The following is a 19,642-nucleotide window of genomic DNA, read 5'->3' as shown; positions in this document are numbered from 1 at the left end:
TTTCGTTTTCAGATAATCGTATAAAAGCATAACAGCTACCATAATTACTCTCGTGTGGAAACGCACGTAATTCTAGGCCATATTGCACGACAGAACCCTGATTTTAATGTGCACACACGCAGTGCACTTGCTAAAACTAACCCCTGTAATCAGCAAATACATGTACGCAACTTTGCAACGCACCAGTTCAAGATATATTTGAACGTTTATAGTGAGAGGCACGAATAAACTTAGCTTGCTAGTAAGCTCTCTTTGGAAGGTTTATTATGCTCTGGTGGTTTACGCAAATTTTCTGTGCCGCTTTACGGGTACTTTCACATTTATCTGGCGGTTTACGTATAAGAGATAATAGAGAGATTAAGCATGACGTTACGTCAAACGGAAAACGTGAGCTGTCTATACAGTAGAGTGAAAATATCTGTATTTGCGGTGAATAGGAGAAATTTTTCAATTTTTGTGTGATTTAGTTAAGGATTAGCAGAAAAGAACACAAATTTAGAGGTATTCTTTCCCGTTTGCCGTCTGCTGTAAACGTCATGCTTTTTAAAATATATATTCTTGTTTTACCCAAGTCCCGCCACCACTGCTTCAGTCTGTTTTCCCGACGGTTAAATTAAAATTGACATGGTTTTTTCTCATACATTTTGTCAAAAATCCTTTTAAGAAGAATCCATAATAGTTTCCATAATCTAGGCTATTTTGTTTTCAACAATGTCAGAGAGGAATGAAATTATACAGACCGCCATCACTGTAGGCGATTTCCGCGTTTCCTCTTGCCTCAAACGAGTCTTCCTGTTTTCCAGTCAAACGAAAATGCGTTTGATTTACCCATAAGTCTGAACATGTAAGTGAAAGATAGTTTCTTAAACGAAGTTCCGCACGAGGACTCGTTTTGGCACAAAGGTGAGGGCAATTCGGAAATGACTCACTGTTGTGTAAAGATGGATAAAAGTTAATAATAGCTGAGGTCCTACAGCAAAAACAAGTTTTCAGTTGTGCGTTTTAAACCGACCCATTCCGTACGGCCTCGTTCTGTACCTTTCCACCCATCGTCGCTTTCTTCTTTTTCAAAGCCTTCTGCAAGTGACTCATATCGGCAAACAGGTTTCTTCCGAGGACAGCCGAGGCAGTGATCATACCACTGAACATTGCTCCGGCGAACCCGCAGCTAAGGATATCTTGCCCGGTGAGATACAGCCCTGGGATGGACGTTTCCGGTCGGAGCTTTACAGCAGCCTGGGGACTGAACCGGTCCACGTGATGGTCAATCCCGTAGATCTCCCCTCGGGGCGCCGCGATGTAGTACTTGTTACTCAGCGGGCTGCCGACATCGAAGAAATCGACGCGGTCACGCACCTGAGGGAAGAACTTGCAGGTCTGTTCCCAGATGCGCTTACCGATACGGTTTTTGATCTCCTCGTACTCCTCGCCTCGCTTCATAACCCGCTCGTTCTCCCAGCGTTCAAACCACTCATACGGGGATAAGGTAATGATCGTACAAGTCGTCTTGCCCGGGTAGCGAGTCTCCCACTCGGGGTCCTTGGTGGATGGGAAGGAAATGAACAACAACGGGATGTCTTTAGTGCCGGCGGCATCGGCTCCTAATTGAAGGAACTCCCTGGTGATTTTATCGAGGTCGTTGCCGGTGAAGGCCCATAAATTGGAGGCTTTGAGTCCGAACTCTTCTTTGGTTCCCTTGAGGCCCACGTAGACTGACATTGCTCCAAAGCCATGACGAACAGCTTTGGTTTTCAACAGGGCCTTCTCCGGTATGGCTTCATTTTCAAGCAAGAGCTTCTCAAAAGTGTTGTAGATGCCTGCAGCTGATATCACTACCGGGGCATGAACATCCACCTCACTGCCGCCCTTCTCAACCCGAACCCCTGAAAATAGCAGAAGAAGTGGTCAAAAACTAATTCCTAAGTTCTACTCTTTCACTACCGTCAATCAAATTCAGTGCTAAACCAACCACATGTACAATGCTCTGTGCTTTTGCGATGGTTGAATTTGGATCCTAACCCCCCACCCCCCCCCCCCCCCCCCAACTCAACTCCGAAACAAGAAAGACCAAAAGGTACAACGTTGGTTTTTCTTTCTTTCTTTCTTTTTTTCCCCTTCTATTGGGGTGGGGGTTAGGGGATGGGGGAATGACTTGCCTTTGACTTGACCTTGCATCAAAATCCCTAGGGGGTAATGGGTCGGGCAGGAGGGTGAAGTAAGGAAATATTATAGGATACATAAGTGAGGCTCTGTTGTTGAAAGGCTGGACTATGCTGTCCACTGGATAGCTATATCCAGCCCTTCACAGAGCATATTACAAAGAGAGGATGAAGAGTATAAGAAAGCTGATCCCCTGATGGGCCTGATACCCAAGGTTTTTTTTAGAGATGGTGCCCAGTTCTTACCATGAGCATTGCTTGGATATTGCTTGTTTTCGTGCATGATGAAAATGTGTATAAAGTTGCTTTGCCTCTTGAGGTCAGCAAAATTTACATCACAGGATTGGGTAATTCAAGACCCTCCTGGGATTTCCAAAACTAGCCTGAGTGATGGCAAAATATGTTTTAATTAAAAGTATAACTGAAAAAAAAAAATCTTTGGGGGGATTACCCTGGGAATAAGGCCATTATGTGCTTTCATCTTCTCTTGATTTTTCTTATTAGAAAGTGACAAATAAATATAAAAAGACGTTTTACTACTGCATCTTACCTTTAACTTTACCAGAGTTTTCATCAACAAGAATCTTGGAGACTGGTGCTCTTACTAGCACCTTTCCGCCTGCTTTCTCAATAACAGGGATGATATGGAAAGCAATCTCGCTGGCTCCACCACGTGGATATGATGCTCCAAATAAGTAGTGGTTAGCAAGTATAGCATGCATGGCAAAGCTACCTTCTCCAGGCATAGTTCCTACAGAGGACAAGAAAACAGTAAAGATATAGAACTTTCCCAGATTTATGAAATTGTATGATGAGAGTATGTAGAAACTGGTCCACAATGAAAGAGGAATTCTGATTGGTCTTCTTTGCAGTTAAAATTAATTTGGCCTGTGCAGTGTAACATTGTGTACACTATTTTTCCTCCTAAAAACAATGTTTGCAAGTACACCATCTTTACCAAATGTAGGACAGTGGCTGACAATTTGGGTTAAGAATCTTGCATGTATCTGTGGAGTTTCTGATAAATTCAAGTGTCAATAAGGAATTCTTATGGGCCAGTACATGTTCAGTTGTTGAACAACACCTTGGTGACACAACAACAATTAAAAAAAGAAAGCACAGACTTCAAAATAACTGTGTCCCTGTCTTTGTGCATTTCCATAGCAAAGCCAACAGAGCTTGAAGGGGAAGATGTAAGTGGGGGTGGGGGAGTCACACTATCCTTGGGACTAGTGCTCCAATGATGCATTCCATTTAACAATACTTACTGAATGTATGTGTAATTTATAGTGACCTTCACGTTTGAGAATTGTTTTACTTAAAACTGCAGGACATTGCATGACAGAAGGTTTGAATCTCCAGGGGATCACATTCCCAGAGTCACACCCATATTTAGCCATACATGTATTGCCACTTCAGTGATATTAAACCAAATCAATGCAACAATTACTCAGTGGCAATCATTGAGTTCCCTCTGAGCAACAAAATAACATCGCATTTTCATTTAAGAAGACAAGGACTGCAGAGCTCTATAGTTCACCCACTGAAGACTGCAGTTTAGGCAGTCAAAAGTTCGACATGTGTTTTACATGTATTTATTTATTTATTTATTTATTTTTCAAAGCAAAAGAACATTCTAAATTTTAATAATGAAAGCATTTTATGTACTCATACCGTAGTCTCCAAAATTGTAGGCCAGAACAGTTTGTAAATCCTTATTGTCTGTGAGCTCTTCCAACACCTCAGACACTGATCGTTTGGAATGCTTAAAAAACTTGGTCATCCAGTCAGCTATTCCAGTTTTGAACAGAAAAGTTGCAAGCCATTCAGGCATCAGTTTGAATGCCACAAAACCAGTCATTGATTTACGAACTTCCTAAAAGCACAACATGGAATACAAGTCAAGACAATATATCTTGTTGGTAAGACAATATAAAAATAAACAGCATGCAATGCATGCAGAAGCAATGACATTTAAAAATTGTTCCTAGAAGATTGAACATAAGCAGACAAACTGATTCTTAAACTTTAGTGTTAGAAATTTTAGGGGTTTACAGTTAGAGTAGTCCATTGGTGGTTCATTCAAGTAAATCATGTACCAGGTCCATCTTGTTAGTCCATGTGCTAGGGGGTCAGCGAAATGTACCAACCCAAAAGAAAGATTAAATAACTAAAATAAAAAGCACTCCGCTGAATAGTTCCTCTCTCTGAAATCAACACCTTATTATCTTTAAAGATATTTGGCAAAGCTAATTACCTCACCAGAAATTAATTTGTTGTTTTAACCATATACTTGTCCAAGAGAAAATCATTTTCTCCTGACTTGTCATATCGCGTGTGCGACCCACTTGTCTATCTAAAATTGTATGTATTGAAGATATGTTATTATGAGTTTGCCTGTGAGTGCAAATTTATCCAACACTGTACATGTATAAACCAAAATCCACCCCAAATCTTCATTTAAAAGCTGAAATTAAAAGCACTCTGCTGATCCTACAAACAGCAAAGGAAAGCTGCAAAGGAACTCCCAGAGTGTATTTTGCTTCCACAGGGGGATAAATCATGCGCGACATAAGTGCACAGACATACTGTAAGCGCCACGAAACTATGCGAAATCACTATCCAAAGGAATGCATGCATGCCAGCATAAAGTGATGACGTCACACAATACGTCATTGCTTAATAATTAGGAGAATTCTACTAGTATACTAATGCAAATGCTGTAATCTGATTGGCTGAGCCATTGAACACTATCAGCCATTAGTGTGCAGTGGCTGAGGTCGTCTAGGCAAAGGCGACCTTTGTGTCGTTTTTCCAAAGTTTTGGAGGAAAATTTTGATGCAAAATTTATGGATAATTAAATTCCTGAGAAGTTTCAACAAAGGACATTTACAGTTTCTTGACTTTAACAAAGTTGAAATTATTAGAAAAACTGATGCACGCGTGCTCACTACAATTTTAAATGACAATTCAATCTGATCGATCTTTTTCAAATGCAAAGTTTATTAATATGTCAAGAAATAATTGGAAACCATTATTTGAAGTAAATTTTAGTTAGAATTCTACTAAAAGAATTAGATTATTCGCTCTCATAGAAATCTCGAGCTCATCATCTAATTGTTAATTAGTAGCCTAGAGTAGAGTATTCTGCATTTTACTGGGTACAAGATGGATGTTTGTTTGTTTGTTTAAATTGTTTTTGTCTGATTGACCATACAGATTGACAATACTGACAGACAATTGTACAGTGCTTCCAGGGTCATCACAAAGTTATGGTGATTTTCAAGCAAGCAGCATCTTTTCCTGAATAATCACAAAAATGAACCACCAGAAATAACCTGTTGAGATCATGAAGTGCACAATGATTTTCACTGACAGGCAGCCAACCATTTTTGACAAAGCTCCATAATTCGAAATAATTATTTATCTAGCCCAATTATGGTTGACTTAAATGTACAGTGTACCTCTTGAGAGCTTGCCCTGTGAAAGATATTCAGAGATTGTTTCTTAAATACAACTTACTAAGAGTGGTAAGAGAGAGCTAAATGTGCAATACAGCACATGTATACTGACCTTAAAAATCCTCTACCTAATGGCCCTACATGTATTGTCCCAGAGGAGAGCCAGGACTAATTATAAACCATAGAAAACCTACATGCTTATTTTTTAACTACTGAGGCTAATGTGCAGTGCCATAAAAAATCCATACTCCCCCCACAGAAGTGATTGGAATTTCTTGGGGAGTGGGGGATTCTCGAAGACCAAAACATTTAAAGAAATGTATGAAGCTTAACTGGAATTTCCAGAAGGGTGGGGAGGTCTCAGAACAAATCCCTTCCGTGAGGAAGGTATGTATATGTTCTGGAACTGCACAATATTTTTTAAGCATTAGAAACTGTTAATATATTGAATAAATAGGCAAGGGTGGAAGAAAACAAGATTAGGAAATTTGGTTGGCCACAACAAATGTGAAATGCGATAGCGACACACATGCACAGGAGAATTGTGAAATACAGTACATGTACTTAATAAGGAGTTGTGAAATGTTGAAAAAAAAAAAACATCAATCGAAATCTGAGCAAAAATTGCATTCTCGAATGGCAATTCATCTGACGTGACTGTTGCTGATTCCAGATGACATCAGGAAAGTTCAACAATTTCTGTTATTTTAATTCTGTTCTAGATGTAGAATATTATCCTTGTGTGTTTACAATTAATACACGTGTTGGTTTTCTATGGCCTCACAATTGCTTCATAGGCCACTTTCAAACCCCACTGCATTCCTGCATGATCACAAACTCAAGACTTACTTTGAGAAAGTTCAAACACTGATCAATGGCTTTCTTCTCTTTGGGAAAACTCTTGTACAACGCCTTCTTATATTCATCTTGTCGCCCACCACAGACTGGGTATCTTCTGGCATTCTCTGCATCTCCAATAACCACAGTGTCATACTCCTTTTCAAGAGGAACCCATTGCAGTTGACCCTCTGTTAACTGGTCGGAGAGTAGTCGCATTGATCCATCACAGTCCATCTCACCAATGTAATGAATACCAGTGTCAAACTCATAACCTGCATCACAAACAAAGAGTACAGAACCAACTCAGTGCCTGGCAACAAAATGTAGATTTTCTACTGCAGGTGGGTAGTTTTGCCAGGGGGTAGTCCCCCATGGGCATGTTCAAAACACACAAGGGTGAAAAAGCAATATGGCCAGCCTAAATAGTGTTCCAGTTACAACTGTATTCTAAACACTCAGGTTAGCCTAAATTAAAATATTGCTGCCATGGCAGTGGTCGGCTCTCAATAATTGTAAGGGTTAACCCTTACAGCCACCCATATCCCACATCGACTAGAGATACCCACAATGCTTAATTTCATCGTTCTGCCATTTCTTGATTTAAACACACACATCCTGCAAGAGGTTAGTCCATTATGTATGACAGGTTCTTTTACACCACCTGTTTTTGCTTGAATATGAACGAACAATAATTATACCTTTTTCATAGGCATGTAGCTATTGTCATGTATACTGTAACTGTGTGTTTTGTAACTCTAGCACACTAAGAATCGATCTTTTTCCATTTGATATTTGATTGGAAATTGGAACTTTATAAGTTCTATGCATCATGGTTATCAAAAGAAGGAAATATTATAAAAACCCAGCCACCTCATGCTTATTTTAATTTGTGGCAGGGGAAGGGATGGGAGGTAGGAATGGAGTCAGACCTCTGGAAAAATGTGAATGGGTCCCAACTAGATGTGGTCGGAACCACAAGAAATATATATATATATATAAAAAAAAAAAAAAAAAAAAAAAAGAAATTGTAAAATCGTGCAATGAGGAAGTTGTCACCACAAGAAAGGTGGAAAATAGAACCCTCCCCCTCCCCCCGTGAGACACTCCTTTCCCTTATTTACTTGTGTCGCACTGCTGTTTTTTTTTTTCTAGAACGAAGTATCATGCGCGCACTGTGTGAATAAGGAAATTTTGCTACTCCTGTTTGGTTGACAACAAAGGTATACGCCGAAGAGGCTAGGTATCTTGTACGTGACGCAAGAAGTTAAGTTAAGATTACAAACAGGCTTTACCTTTGTCGATAAACGAATGGCAACAGCCTCCCGCTTGATCGTGTTGTTCTAAAACCAACACCTTCTTCCCGGCCTTTGCCAGAAGGGCTGCAGTGGATAGACCTCCGATACCGCTTCCGATGACGATGGCATCGAGATTCTCGGGAACTTTCCGCGACACGAACCCTTGCTTGAGGACTTTGTCACGCTGTGCCTGGTCCAACACTAGTGGCTCCGCCGACCTACGACAGTCGAAGGCAAGAGGGTTTTCCCCGCGGTTGCTAACCTTTGAACGAATTCTAAAGATGATCAGCGGTATTATCACTGCAACAAAGATTGTCAAGGCTATAGAACTGTAGGATAAATTTGCTATAAAAGACACAAGAAACTCCACAAATTTTTCAACGAGAGCCATATTCTTCGTGGGTTACTCAATCTCGGGACCGCGGGGAATCATGGGCGGGTAAAGAAAAACCCACTTCCAGCATTGCTGACACGAAATTTGGAACGAGACCCGAGACGAGTATTCTACGGAGCCGGGAAGTAAAATTACTATGAATAAAATATTTTTATTTATTTCCAATAACTCTATTTCATAGTTTGATAAGTTTTCCTCCCTTAGGTTTGGTTGTCAGCTTAATTTGGACAAATAAAGTTGTTGTAACAAAATAACAATATTTTCTTCTGAGTCAATTTACTTCTCTGTTCGACGTTCCGCTGAATAATAGTTTCGGGTTTCATTCCAAATGGAATGTTTTTCCGCGTCAGGACGGTGGGAAGTGCAGAGAGAATTTTAAGTTCTTTCCTGTTGGAACTCTCTTTGCAACTTGTGAATATTATTTTAATGCATTTTAAGTTAAGTTGTTCAGGAGCCCATCACCTGAACAAAATTTTTATAATGTATATATTGTTTTTTCTTCAAACTCATTTTTGGTCTGGTTTCATTCCAAATTTAAAATTTCGGCGTCAGGGCGATGGGAAGTGCGGTCAAAATTTTAAGCTCTTCCCTGTTGACATCATCTTTACAAACTTGTGAATATCATTATTTATTACAAATAAAGCCAATTACGTCATCGCAGACCCAGACCTCTCCATCGAGCCCAAGTTCACCGTGAGTGAAAATGAGGTCGCTGAAAGAGAGATTTTGTTACTGAACAGAGTAACGAAATGAAGAGTAATGACTGACGAAGTAACGAGAAACTGAGAAACGGGGAAAAAATTCCGTACTGCGGCGGATCACCGACCATGGGAAGTTATCATCTTCGTCAGATCTATCATCTGACGGTCAGCAATGGTTGAATAACTTAACCCCGTCTTCAGAGCAGACATCAACCTACGATAAAGTGAAGAAACAAGTCTTTTCGGCTGTTTCCAGGGTTACTATTTTGAGAAATCATATATTTCACCTGTCAGGCCGGAAGGTCTCGCACTACTTCTTGACTGAGTGAAAAGAACTTTAAATATAGCCAATCCAAACTATGAATAAGTTTAAGTGTTTTACATAGAACTTATCAGAGAATTTTTCTCACGTTGTTTCAGTCGCAGAAAGATTTCTCTACATGAAAAAAATACCACCAAGCGCAGGCGCAACGGACTAGTATTCCATCCAGTTTAGGGAGGGGGTGGGGTGGGTGTAGTAGCCACACTACTTGACACTTGTGCTTGAAACGCTTCATCTGTCATAAGTTTAGTTTTTAATTGCTAAGTCCAGGAGCCTTATACCTTGTGCCTTTGAAAGAAATAAAGAATTGCTGAAACGAATATGTAATATCCCCGGTCATGCGCAGTCTCGTCGACAGCCAGTCTCGCTTTTCTTTTTTCTTGCCAAAGCTCACATAGAATTTTTCTATCGTGCATAGATACGCCGTGTAAAAATATCCTTATATACATGTACCATCATGGATGCTTGTGTAACATCAAATCGCTTTGGCCGAAAGTCGAGCGATTTGACTTCGTGGGATTCTCCGTTCGCCGGACTACGTGTGTCTAACACTTGTGGTAACGGCATGTCTCCATCTCCCGTTTTAAGTGTGATGCGGCCAAAAGCGAGATAAAAAAAAAAATGCACCAGGATATTTAGAAACTAACGCCAAGGGAATTAAGAGGCAATCAGTGGTCTCTGAAGTAATATTTTGCGTGTTACGTAAACGATGCAATGAAAACTTTATTACGCTGATTTGGTTCTTTACAAAACTTATTATTAATTCCTTGCTATGCGCGAGAAATTCATACATTTGATAATGAAATTCAAAATTAACGACGCAGTTTCCTTTGTCCATGCGCACCTTAGCCAAATTACATTTTCAAATTTCTCAACCGACGTTTAGTTCAATTTGAGCTGTATCCACTTCGCGTCAGGTTTGCTGACCTTTACCAATGCGAGCGAAGATTTAAAAGGATACTGCGAGATTTGGTTAGACATTGAGCAAGATCGCCATTTCACGTGAACAAGTTTCTTGAAGCCATAAGACTGAAAGATCGCTTGAGAAGATGGCAACGTTCCTTCAAACGGTTTGATTCAAGCATTACTGGGCTCTGTGGTTCTCACCACTCAGGACATTTCAGAACTGTACTGTACCGAAATCTTTTGTGGCAACCGAAAAACAGGATAAACGGTGCTGAACGATGTAATACGCCTTACAATTCCTTCTTCACCGTTGCTTGTGAGACATTTAGATACAGTTACCATGTTGAAGTATGCGGAGACAAATAAGAGAGGAATGCAATTTGAGAAAACATTCAAGTGGGGTGGCAAGCGGAAAAGTCTTTCCTGAGAACAACCCGGCTGTGAACAATTCGGGTAACGATAGGACAAGTAAATAAGGACATAGGTATCGACTTGTTTCTTAGAAAAATCCGAGATCTGCGCTAAAACAAGATAATAAAACGTCTATTTTGAAATCGGAATGATCGCAAACGGCAATCACGCATTCCTAAGCTGGGTGGAGAGTTTCGCGCGCTCCTCTTAGTGCTTGTTTTACTTTCACGTCCAGAGGTGTGGTTTCAGTCGAGAAGTCGACTAGTCATTCCGTGCTCGCAAGTTGGAAACCTATCCTGTTGGACACAGCACGCAGGTATCACAACTTTCATCTACGTGTGAGCAAAAGCCCATAGGCAAAATACTTCATATTTACACAAGCGAACCGCGTGAACCGCCAAAATGGCCGCTCTCAACTTTCGAGGTCTTCGAGAAACTCGTACCCAGGCTCTCTATGTAATAGGCCAAAAGTTTACATCTCCACATTTGCATTATTCTGCCCCATAACAATCGTCGTGTCTACGCTTCGCGTATCCACGACTAAAAATGAACGCGACAAAGGACTTTTTAAAATTTTAATTCAAAGGTACATTTTCATTCACCATTCGTCCCCTCGTGCACTTTTCAATTGGCGTCTTCAGTCAAATATAAATTATTTTGAACTGAAGAACCTCGCGTTTGGTTTACATCTGAGTAAGTGACACACTTGCATATTCTGCCCCAAACAATCGTCATTTCTACGCTTCGCGTATCCACGACTACAAATGACGCGACAAACAATTTTTTTTTTAATTTTAACCCTTTGAATACCAAACTCTGCCAAAAATACCGTTTTCAACCGTTTAGTCAGGTTTTTTGGCTACCATGACGCTAAATAAGCCTAAGTTTTGCTAAGACAGCTTTTTTTACCAAAAGGAGAGAATTTTCGATCGAGGATTAGGTACAAACTTGAGGAATCTTTCAATTCCGGGCAGCGCATAAGCCAAAATTTTGACTTCGATTGTAGGCATAGTGGACTATTTTACCACCGTTTTTGCACCAAAATTGCTGATAACGTTGTTTTTCGATTTGCGACGTCGGAATGTCGTCGATATGTAAACCTAACCATTGTACGGAAAGACCTAGCCCAGTACTACTATCTGCTTATCAAGAATATCTGATGACATTTAAATTGATGACGTAATAGGCGGTACAAAGAGCACGACCATTAATTACGCATATATGCGTAATTGGGGCTGAAAGGGTTAATTTAAAGGCACATTTTCAATCTGTGAGAAAATTTAACAGTAACGAACAGAAGCCATCCGTCACCATTCGTCCCCTCGCGCACTTTTCAATTGGTGTCTTCAGTCAAATATAAATCATTTTGGACTGAAAAACATCGCTTTTGGTGAAAATAAATTTCCAATGCTGTGTTTGACTTGCTTTGATATGAGTTTTAGTTACACCGAATTTCTCGAATAAGCGTCGCACGCGAGCCACGCCGCTTATTTGGGACCAGCGTTTATTAACTTTTTTATCCCAAATGCGGCCCTTATTCGGGAGCGGGCTTAAATCCGGGGCGGCGCTTATTCGAGTAAATACGGTACCCAACAACAGCGCCTTTCTGACAGGATAATTTATGGATCCCTCGGGAGGGAAAAACCACCATCTGTCGGACAAAACTGAGGGTCGCTGAGCTTTTGAGATATTTACAAATTTTCACCGTCTTCAACTCTACTAGCGTCGTTTAAAACTCAAATGGTGACTTGCTGAAGTCGACACAACTCTGCAAATTTTCCCGCTTCGTTTTTCAAAAGTAGCTCCGGTTTATCAAACTCCACCACCTTACCCCCCTCAAGCACCAAGACGCGGTCATAATCTAAGATTGTATCTACTCTGTGAGCAATGGTTATCACAGTGCAGCTATGAAATCTGTTGCGAATTGTCTCCTGTATCAATCTGTCTGTGGCGAAATCCACGTTGGCCGTGGCCTCATCAAGAATAATAACCTTATTCTTTTGTAATAATGCTCGAGCAAGACACAGTAGCTGCTTCTCTCCCACGCTGAAGTTTGTTCCTCCTTCAGAGATTTTGCAATTCAGCTTCCCGTCCTGGTTTTGAATTAACGATTTGAGTTGCACTGCTTCTAATGCGCTCCAAATTTGGACATCTTCAAACTCGGTTCCAGGGTCCAGATTGAGTCGCAACGGGCAGCTGAAAAGGACAGGATCCTGGGGAATTACAGAGATTCTCGAGCGATAATTCGGCAATGAAAGATTTTGGATGTCTTGGCCATCAATGAATATTTGGCCGTTAGGTTCAGGCATGCGCATCAAAGAGGCTACAAATGATGATTTTCCTGTAAAAGATTAACAAAAGAAAAAGGTGAAGGCTTTTTATGGTAAAATTGCTTCATTCATGTTTAAAAAACCACACAATGTTTTCTGACATTGTTGACGTTACCTAAAACACAGTTTCTTTGTTTAATTATTATTTATTTATTTATCTATTTATTTTTTGTTGTCGTTTTTCTTTTCTTTTCTTTTCTTTTCTTTTTTTTTCACAAGTAGACCTCTTTAAACAACCCCATTTTTTAAGATCAGTATAAATATCCGACGAGTCACTTGAATTTTGCCGGTATACACAAGAGACTTAAGGCGAGTGTGTATACTAAGAAAATACATGTGACAAGAGGGATATTCCACGATCGAGAGAGCGTCGCAAACTATTTTATTCCTCGCATTAGGATAATACCGTTGAATATACAACGGCCCTCCAATATTCTGATTCGCTGTATTTTCTATGGCATGCTAGAAGCATTTAATAGCATGACCTGTAGTGGTATTTGGCAATAATACCGCCAAAATTATCCAAAATACCACGAACGGCGAAACTCCGAGTGGTATGTGGATAATTTAGAAGCCGGGAATTTTCGGTAACGCACAAGAGACTTAAATTTCGTTTCGGTTGAGAAAACAAAGGCGCGCGTTTGCATTCGTAGCAATCACTCGAAACAAACCATTGAAGGCAAACAACACAGCTCAATAGTTCAATGAAAGTCATTTTCATATCATGTGTTTTGCAGTCATTGCAGCGGTGAGGCGACACCACAAATCAAGTTAGGGCACAAGTAAGCTTCCTCCAGTATCTAATTGTTGTTTTGTTGAGAAACACCAACGCCAGCTCCGTAATTTATCGTCACTTTGGAGCCATGAAAGTGCTGGAACTGCTGCTTGACAGGCTGGAGTCGCTGTGCGGTCGTGCTGAATGAGCAAACTAGAAAAAAAACTGGACGGAAATTCTGAACCTGTTGGCAGACAGGAGAACTAATGATGGATGAGATCTGTCGCTGTTCTACTTCATGCTAGCGACTTCGACACGTTAATAAAGTTCTTATCTTATCTTATCTTATCTTATCTTATCTTATCTTATCTTATCTTATCTTATCTTATCTTATCTTATCTTATCTTATCTTATCTTATCTTATCTTATCTTATCTTATCTTATCTTATCTTATCTTATCTTATCTTATCTTATCTTATCTTATCTTATCTTATCTTATCGCCTTCCTCGTAGTCTGCCAGTGAACGCTCGCTAGTGTGGCCTATTACACCGTTGATAGCTCTTCTTGACTGATTCGAAGCCTTCAGCTTCTTCACAAGCGTTTTTCTTAACGGATGGCTGGTTAACGTTCGTCCCCCTACAACCAATTCCGCTTCCAAGGCCATATTTTGCATGAAGGCGTCGATCTTATCGACACCCATCCTCTTTTATTTTTACCACACTTCGGATTCCTGTTTGCAATAATGGCAGGATAAAATGGGCTACTGTTTTGCGTTTCTTCAGGTCTATGGGCAAGACATATTTTGAAGAACTGGACTGGACAACGGGGACCTCCAGTGGCAAACAGTTTTGACTGGATGGCTGTTCCTTTCTTTCTGAGACGGCCTTGCCGGATCTTTGTTGGGTTTTCTTCGAATGTTACGCACTCTGTGCCTTGATCGTCCTTTTTCACGCTGATTTCTTCGACAAACATTTCATGATGCTCTTGGTATCCTCAAAGACCAAAACAAAGGGCGAGCAGATATTACCACGTAGTGTAAAGGAGTGACTTTGGATTTTGTTTGCCAAGTACACGATTTTTCTATAGCTGCTTTTCATCTTAGACGGTAAGTCCTTTTATTGCATTTGGTTGTTTTTCGTGGCCTTTCTCGTTAAGAGCTCTCGCTCTTCCTTCCAGGACCTGTTTGCACTTGACGAATTCTTGGTCTCGTTCGCTATGGAAGTTTTGCTTTCGTTCTGTCTGAGGTGTCTGTCGAGGACAGCCAATGAACACTGATAACCCTTAGACTGTCCGGCTTATAGTCGGAGCCATCGCTTTTGCGAATGTCGGCAAAGAATCGTGAGAGACATTCGTCTCGTTCTTTGGCGTCGCATTTCACAATGTCGACGTTAAGACCCTTGCTTTCTGCCAAAAATTTCCAGTAGTCCAGCACCTCTTCCAGACCTGTATTTTCTTTGTTTCTGGTAACCTGTAGCTTGCTTCTATTGTTTCAAGAGATAGGGGACATTTATCCACGTCTTAGTAGTTTAGACTGTATTTTTGTTTACTGCCTTTTCGGCGAACTTTTGTATTTCCTCCCGGAAAATTTCCGAGAATCTTGCCGCCATTTTTTTGAAAACAAAAGAAAAACCGTAATTGTGTTCAGTGTTGTCATGGTAACCTTGCTGTACCATCCATTTCTGCTGTTATACCACTATTACGAGGAAATAGTGGAATAGTATCAACCAATCAAATCTGCAAAATTTCTGGGCTTATATTACATATAGACCTCGTATTAGATCGCATTAGTCTGTCAATACAGACGCCTCTCATCGCTCTCGGTCCCTGAACAGGAAAAAAAGAGATCTTTGCCCAAATCAAGGCATTTTGACCTCACGTATCGTCAAAAACCCACGCCATTTTCCTCAGTTACGAGGAATTTACAACAGTTTGCAAGAAGAATCGGACCCTTAAGTTCGATACAAAACTGAAGCAAGTGAAACGCAATTCAACTTTCCTACTGACCTGCTCCTGTACGACCTGCGATGCCAATTTTCTCCGCTGGCGCAAATGAGAGGCTCAGATCTCTCAACACTGCAGGCCCGCCTTTGTAGTACACAAGGGAAACATCTTTTACCTCGATTCGACCCTCTGCTGGCCAATCTCTCGGCGGCTTCTTCTGTAGGCTGTAGCCTGGTTCTGGTTTTAGATTTGTGTACGATATCACTCTTTCAACGGACGTCATCATGTTCTCAACTTCAAGGCACTGGCGAATAGTAAAGTCCAGACTTTCTAATAGGTCCATGCAGTAGATTATCGCTAAACCGGTCAGACCTGTTTAAGAAACAAATTAAAAAGAATCGAGACTCGTGGTAAGAGAATGTGTCACTTCATCAGTGCCCACTAGATCTCTCTATGAAACGTGGAAATGGAAGCTAGTGCTTGAACGTTATTCCTACGCGCACTCATTCAGGTGCATTGCGTTTCTACAAAACAAAAACAACAAAAACAATAACAGCAAAAAAAAAAAAGCAGTGTAGAAGACATGGTGACACTTCCTTGGGTGTCAGTCTTCATTCTCTGTTTTGGCTCCCCATTTATCTTGACACCTTTAATTTCCGCGCGTAATGTTATGTTTCCATTAATTAAGATTTCCGACGACCAATCACATTTCTCGTGCCTCCCATGTCGTTTGTCCATTTCAGCTGCATGCAGCTACCGGCGTCTAAACCAATAATCGTTCTCACCTGCGTGTTGTGAAGTCATCACGGCTATTGCAGTCACCACCGTTAGAAACAAAGATGTGATGCAATCCATCCGGAAATGGAGACAGCGGACCACGGCGATTGAGGTGAACCACGTCTTACTCAAGTTGTCTTGATGTCTGATGGAATGAAGACAAGGAAAGTTAAAATTGTTATCTGAAGAAGTAAATTTTAGTCTTCCAGAGTCAATTCTAACTCAGTGAAATTTCTACACAGGTACTGGATGTGATTTTTTTATTGTTATTATTTTGTACAATCGTGCATGCCTGATTGGAATTACACCACTTTTGTTTTGGTTGCAACATAACAAATACGACAGACTGTGTTGTACCACATTTCCAAATACCTAGAAAGTTAAAAACACGAGGCAGAGCCGAGTACTTTTGACGAACTTCGAGGTGCCAAAAGATAAAAACGGAGAAAAATAAAATAAAAAATTTTGTAATTATTATGCTTATTAAGATAAGATTTCCAAACACTGTCACGGTCATGATTTCCTTTTTTTCACACTTGATGAAATATTTCTGGGTGCGTAAAGTCTATAAAAGGTTAAACGAACAGCCCTAAAATCAAAAGAAAAAAAAAAAACAGATAAGAAAGTAATAATAATCACCTTCGAAACTCAATGATAAAATACTTAATAACGTGTAACTATTATCCACGCCTTTGCGGCGACACCTTATATAGCCAAATTCTTTAGAAATTAAAAGAATATACCCCATAAATCACCTGAAAAATTCCTGAACAAAGTGTTCCTGCTGTTGATAAGTTCTTATGTTTACAATACCCTCGAGGGTAAGGGAAAAGTGCGAGTACACGGGACTTCGATTGATGGCTTCAAGTCGTGACACTTCTCTGGAAATTTTCAAACAGTATAGCCCATAATAAATCACCAGTGCGGCGAGAGGAACGGCAGCGATTATGACCCAAAAATTAGACACCGAAGGAATTCCAACTGAAAGGAGCGTTCCCCAAAAGATGTCTAAAAGATCGAAGAACGCAGAAAATAACGTCTCGTCCATCAGTCCAATGTCTTTGGAGAATCGGTTGCAGATCCTTCCAGATGGATTCGTGTCGAAGAAATGCACCGTTGCCCTGACAACTGCTTCGAGCATATTTCTGTGAAGATTCCTTGAGGAGTTAATGGTTGCTTGGTAGCAGGAGAACGCTGACAAATACAGTAAAAGTGTTGATCCCAGGGCCAGACCAGTATATAAATAAACATCAAAACGATCACTGGAAGAACTCCATGATATATCATTCCACTGGGCCATCAACCAATCAGGAAAGACCTGTGACACTGCACACCAAAACCAATAACAACGTCACCATCAGAAAAAATAACAGTGACAACATGAAAAATTTACCCGTGGATATTATTTCTCGCATCCTTTTTATTTTTTGTGGAAGTCTGCCATCTACCTATTTGAGATTACAATTTGCTGTTGATAAATCACTAAATCACACTGATCTTGGACTGTGGTAATCTCTTGTTTTGAGCAATGGGCCCGAACTCCGTACAGGTTAAAACCTATATAGGGTTTTCAAGAGACTCCCAAGTAACAGAGAATTCAAGTTCTATACGTGAAATTAAAGCTACAAATGAAAACAAGTTTGGTGAACTATCGCCAAACCTCCGAGTGTTAAAGGTTACCTCCACACACACCTCGTGTGTCCACTTTCGGAGAGTTCAAACGTGACTGCATATTTCTCAGTATTTGGTTTGAAATTCATTGAACCAACACAAAACAAACTGCTTGAAATATCCTTAAATTCTTAAATGCTAAGTTCAAGGAGAAAAAAAGCTCTGAAATCTCAAATCCAAGAAATGGCTAGAAAGTGGTGAAGGAAAATTAAAGTGCATCTTTAATATACTTTTAGTTTGACATCATGATAAGATACAACATACTCACCTAAGGCACCGTTAGATAACAAAACAAGTAGAATCATCATGTACACAGGTAGGCCAGCTCTGAAGTATTTCCAGTAGGTTCTGTAAGACACAACTCCAAAGTTACGATCTTCCTTAGGAATTGTCAAACTTGTTTCTTTTAAGATCTCACATTCGCGCTTTTCTCGGCGGAGTAAATCTCTGTCAGCACTCTTGTGAAAATTCTCTTCGTCTTCGAAGATGTTCTCCAGTCCAGGAATTACATTCTTCATATTAACTATGTCCACATAACTTCCTTGGCAGCCAATGGAACCTTCACTCATTACAATAATGTGATCTGCATGTTTCAAGTAACATGGCTGATGCGTCACGAAGATACACAGCCTGTCCCTCAATGCATTGCAAATATACTTCTCAAAAATATGACTCCCAACTAGGGCATCAACGCTGCTTAATGGGTCGTCCAGTAGATATATGTCGGCATCGGAGTAAAGTGCCCGTGCCATACTGACACGTGCCTTCTGACCACCGCTTAGTACAACGCCACGTTCGCCAATTGTTGTCAGGTCCCCATCAGGAAATTGTTCTATGTCTTTTCTGAGGGCGCAAGCCTCCACGGTTGTTTGAAACTTTGTGGCATCAAACGATCTGTGAAAGGTAATATTGTCACGGAGTGTTCCTGAGAATACCCAAGGTGACTGCCCAACGAATGCCATTTTTCCTTTGCTTTCGAGAATTCCTTTAAAGATAGATAGCTCTCTAAGAATAGCGAGAAGCAACGAAGATTTGCCACTGCCAACTGGGCCGGTAATCATAACATTTTGTGGTCCGTCTATCCGTATGCTGACATTTTTTAGTAGCTGCTTTTCGTCATCCTCGTTGTATTTGCAACAAACATCGGTTAAAGAAACCAGCAGCTTCAGTTGCTGACTCCGTGCATATCCATTCCAGGGCGCAAAACATTCCTGTTCATCGAAACACTCCCCTATTTTTCCAGTTGTGGTGTTTAAACTACTATCTGAACTAGATCTTTCCACTGTTTCCAAAAATGTCTGAATCCTTCCAACGGACATGTTGCAGTCTAGGAAAGGACCCAATCGTTTCCCGAGGTACTTGGTAAACAGACCCAAAACCTTTGCATAAGCGAAAACAGCAAATACGGACGTAGGCGTCAAAGTATGGCCAGCCAAGAGATAGGCGACAAAGATCAGAAGTGATGTTAATCTTGGTGTAGCAGAGACCATGATTATAATGCTTGCTTGAAAAGCGCTAATTTTCCGAATGACACTGATTTCCTTCCTGAAAAAAGAAAGAGATGAAATATAGAGCTCTTCCATCACCATGGAATTTAAAACTGATGGCACAAATATGTATGAAATCAACGAAGAAGAGTTAGACATGATATATAAGAGGATTTTGAAAGAATAGGGAAAATATTATTCAGTAAAAACGTTTGAAATAACACACATAAG

General features: G+C 40.4%; 2 protein-coding genes and 1 pseudogene across 2 annotated transcripts in view; all 3 read right to left on the bottom strand.

The window, feature by feature from the left end:
- Window positions 1-82: 82 nt before the first annotated feature.
- On the bottom strand, window positions 83-8,522 carry LOC110065409 (all-trans-retinol 13,14-reductase-like). Its single transcript, XM_089285316.1, has 5 exons — window positions 7,753-8,522; window positions 6,470-6,732; window positions 3,834-4,035; window positions 2,710-2,910; window positions 83-1,883 (listed from the first exon to the last, which is right to left on the bottom strand). Exons 1-5 carry the CDS (start codon window positions 8,144-8,146, stop codon window positions 1,003-1,005), a joined length of 1,941 nt encoding a protein of 646 aa, XP_089141442.1. The 5' UTR covers window positions 8,147-8,522; the 3' UTR covers window positions 83-1,002.
- Window positions 8,523-11,049: 2,527 nt separating this feature from the next.
- LOC110061687 (ATP-binding cassette sub-family C member 4-like) overlaps window positions 11,050-19,642 on the bottom strand; it is a 15,436-nt gene continuing 6,843 nt past the window's right edge. The window contains exons 4-8 of the mRNA XM_089285318.1: window positions 18,193-19,469; window positions 17,009-17,579; window positions 16,262-16,398; window positions 15,540-15,848; window positions 11,050-12,830 (exon numbers count right to left, since the gene is read on the bottom strand). Coding sequence (XP_089141444.1) covers window positions 12,226-12,830; window positions 15,540-15,848; window positions 16,262-16,398; window positions 17,009-17,579; window positions 18,193-19,469 — 2,899 coding nt within the window. The 3' untranslated portion in view covers window positions 11,050-12,225. The remainder of the gene's footprint in view (window positions 12,831-15,539; window positions 15,849-16,261; window positions 16,399-17,008; window positions 17,580-18,192; window positions 19,470-19,642) is intronic.
- On the bottom strand, window positions 13,866-15,533 carry LOC149115887 (uncharacterized; annotated as a pseudogene).

The sequence above is a fragment of the Orbicella faveolata genome, unplaced genomic scaffold (genome assembly GCF_042242905.1).
Source record: "Orbicella faveolata isolate gen_17 unplaced genomic scaffold, um_ofav_v1 contig_13, whole genome shotgun sequence".
NCBI lineage: Eukaryota > Metazoa > Cnidaria > Anthozoa > Scleractinia > Merulinidae > Orbicella > Orbicella faveolata.
This window is presented reverse-complemented; position numbering and strand designations above follow the sequence as displayed.

Bases quoted from the DNA above. Each gene is read 5' to 3' on its own strand.
- LOC110065409 (XM_089285316.1), bottom strand. From the start codon at position 8,146: ATGGCTCTCGTTGAAAAATTTGTGGAGTTTCTTGTGTCTTTTATAGCA. The intron at 6,733-7,752 runs GTAAAGCCTGTT...TTTGTGATGCAG, and splicing joins CCATTCGTTTATCGACAAAG to GTTATGAGTTTGACACTGGT. The intron at 2,911-3,833 runs GTATGAGTACAT...TGTCCTCTGTAG, and splicing joins CTACAATTTTGGAGACTACG to GAACTATGCCTGGAGAAGGT.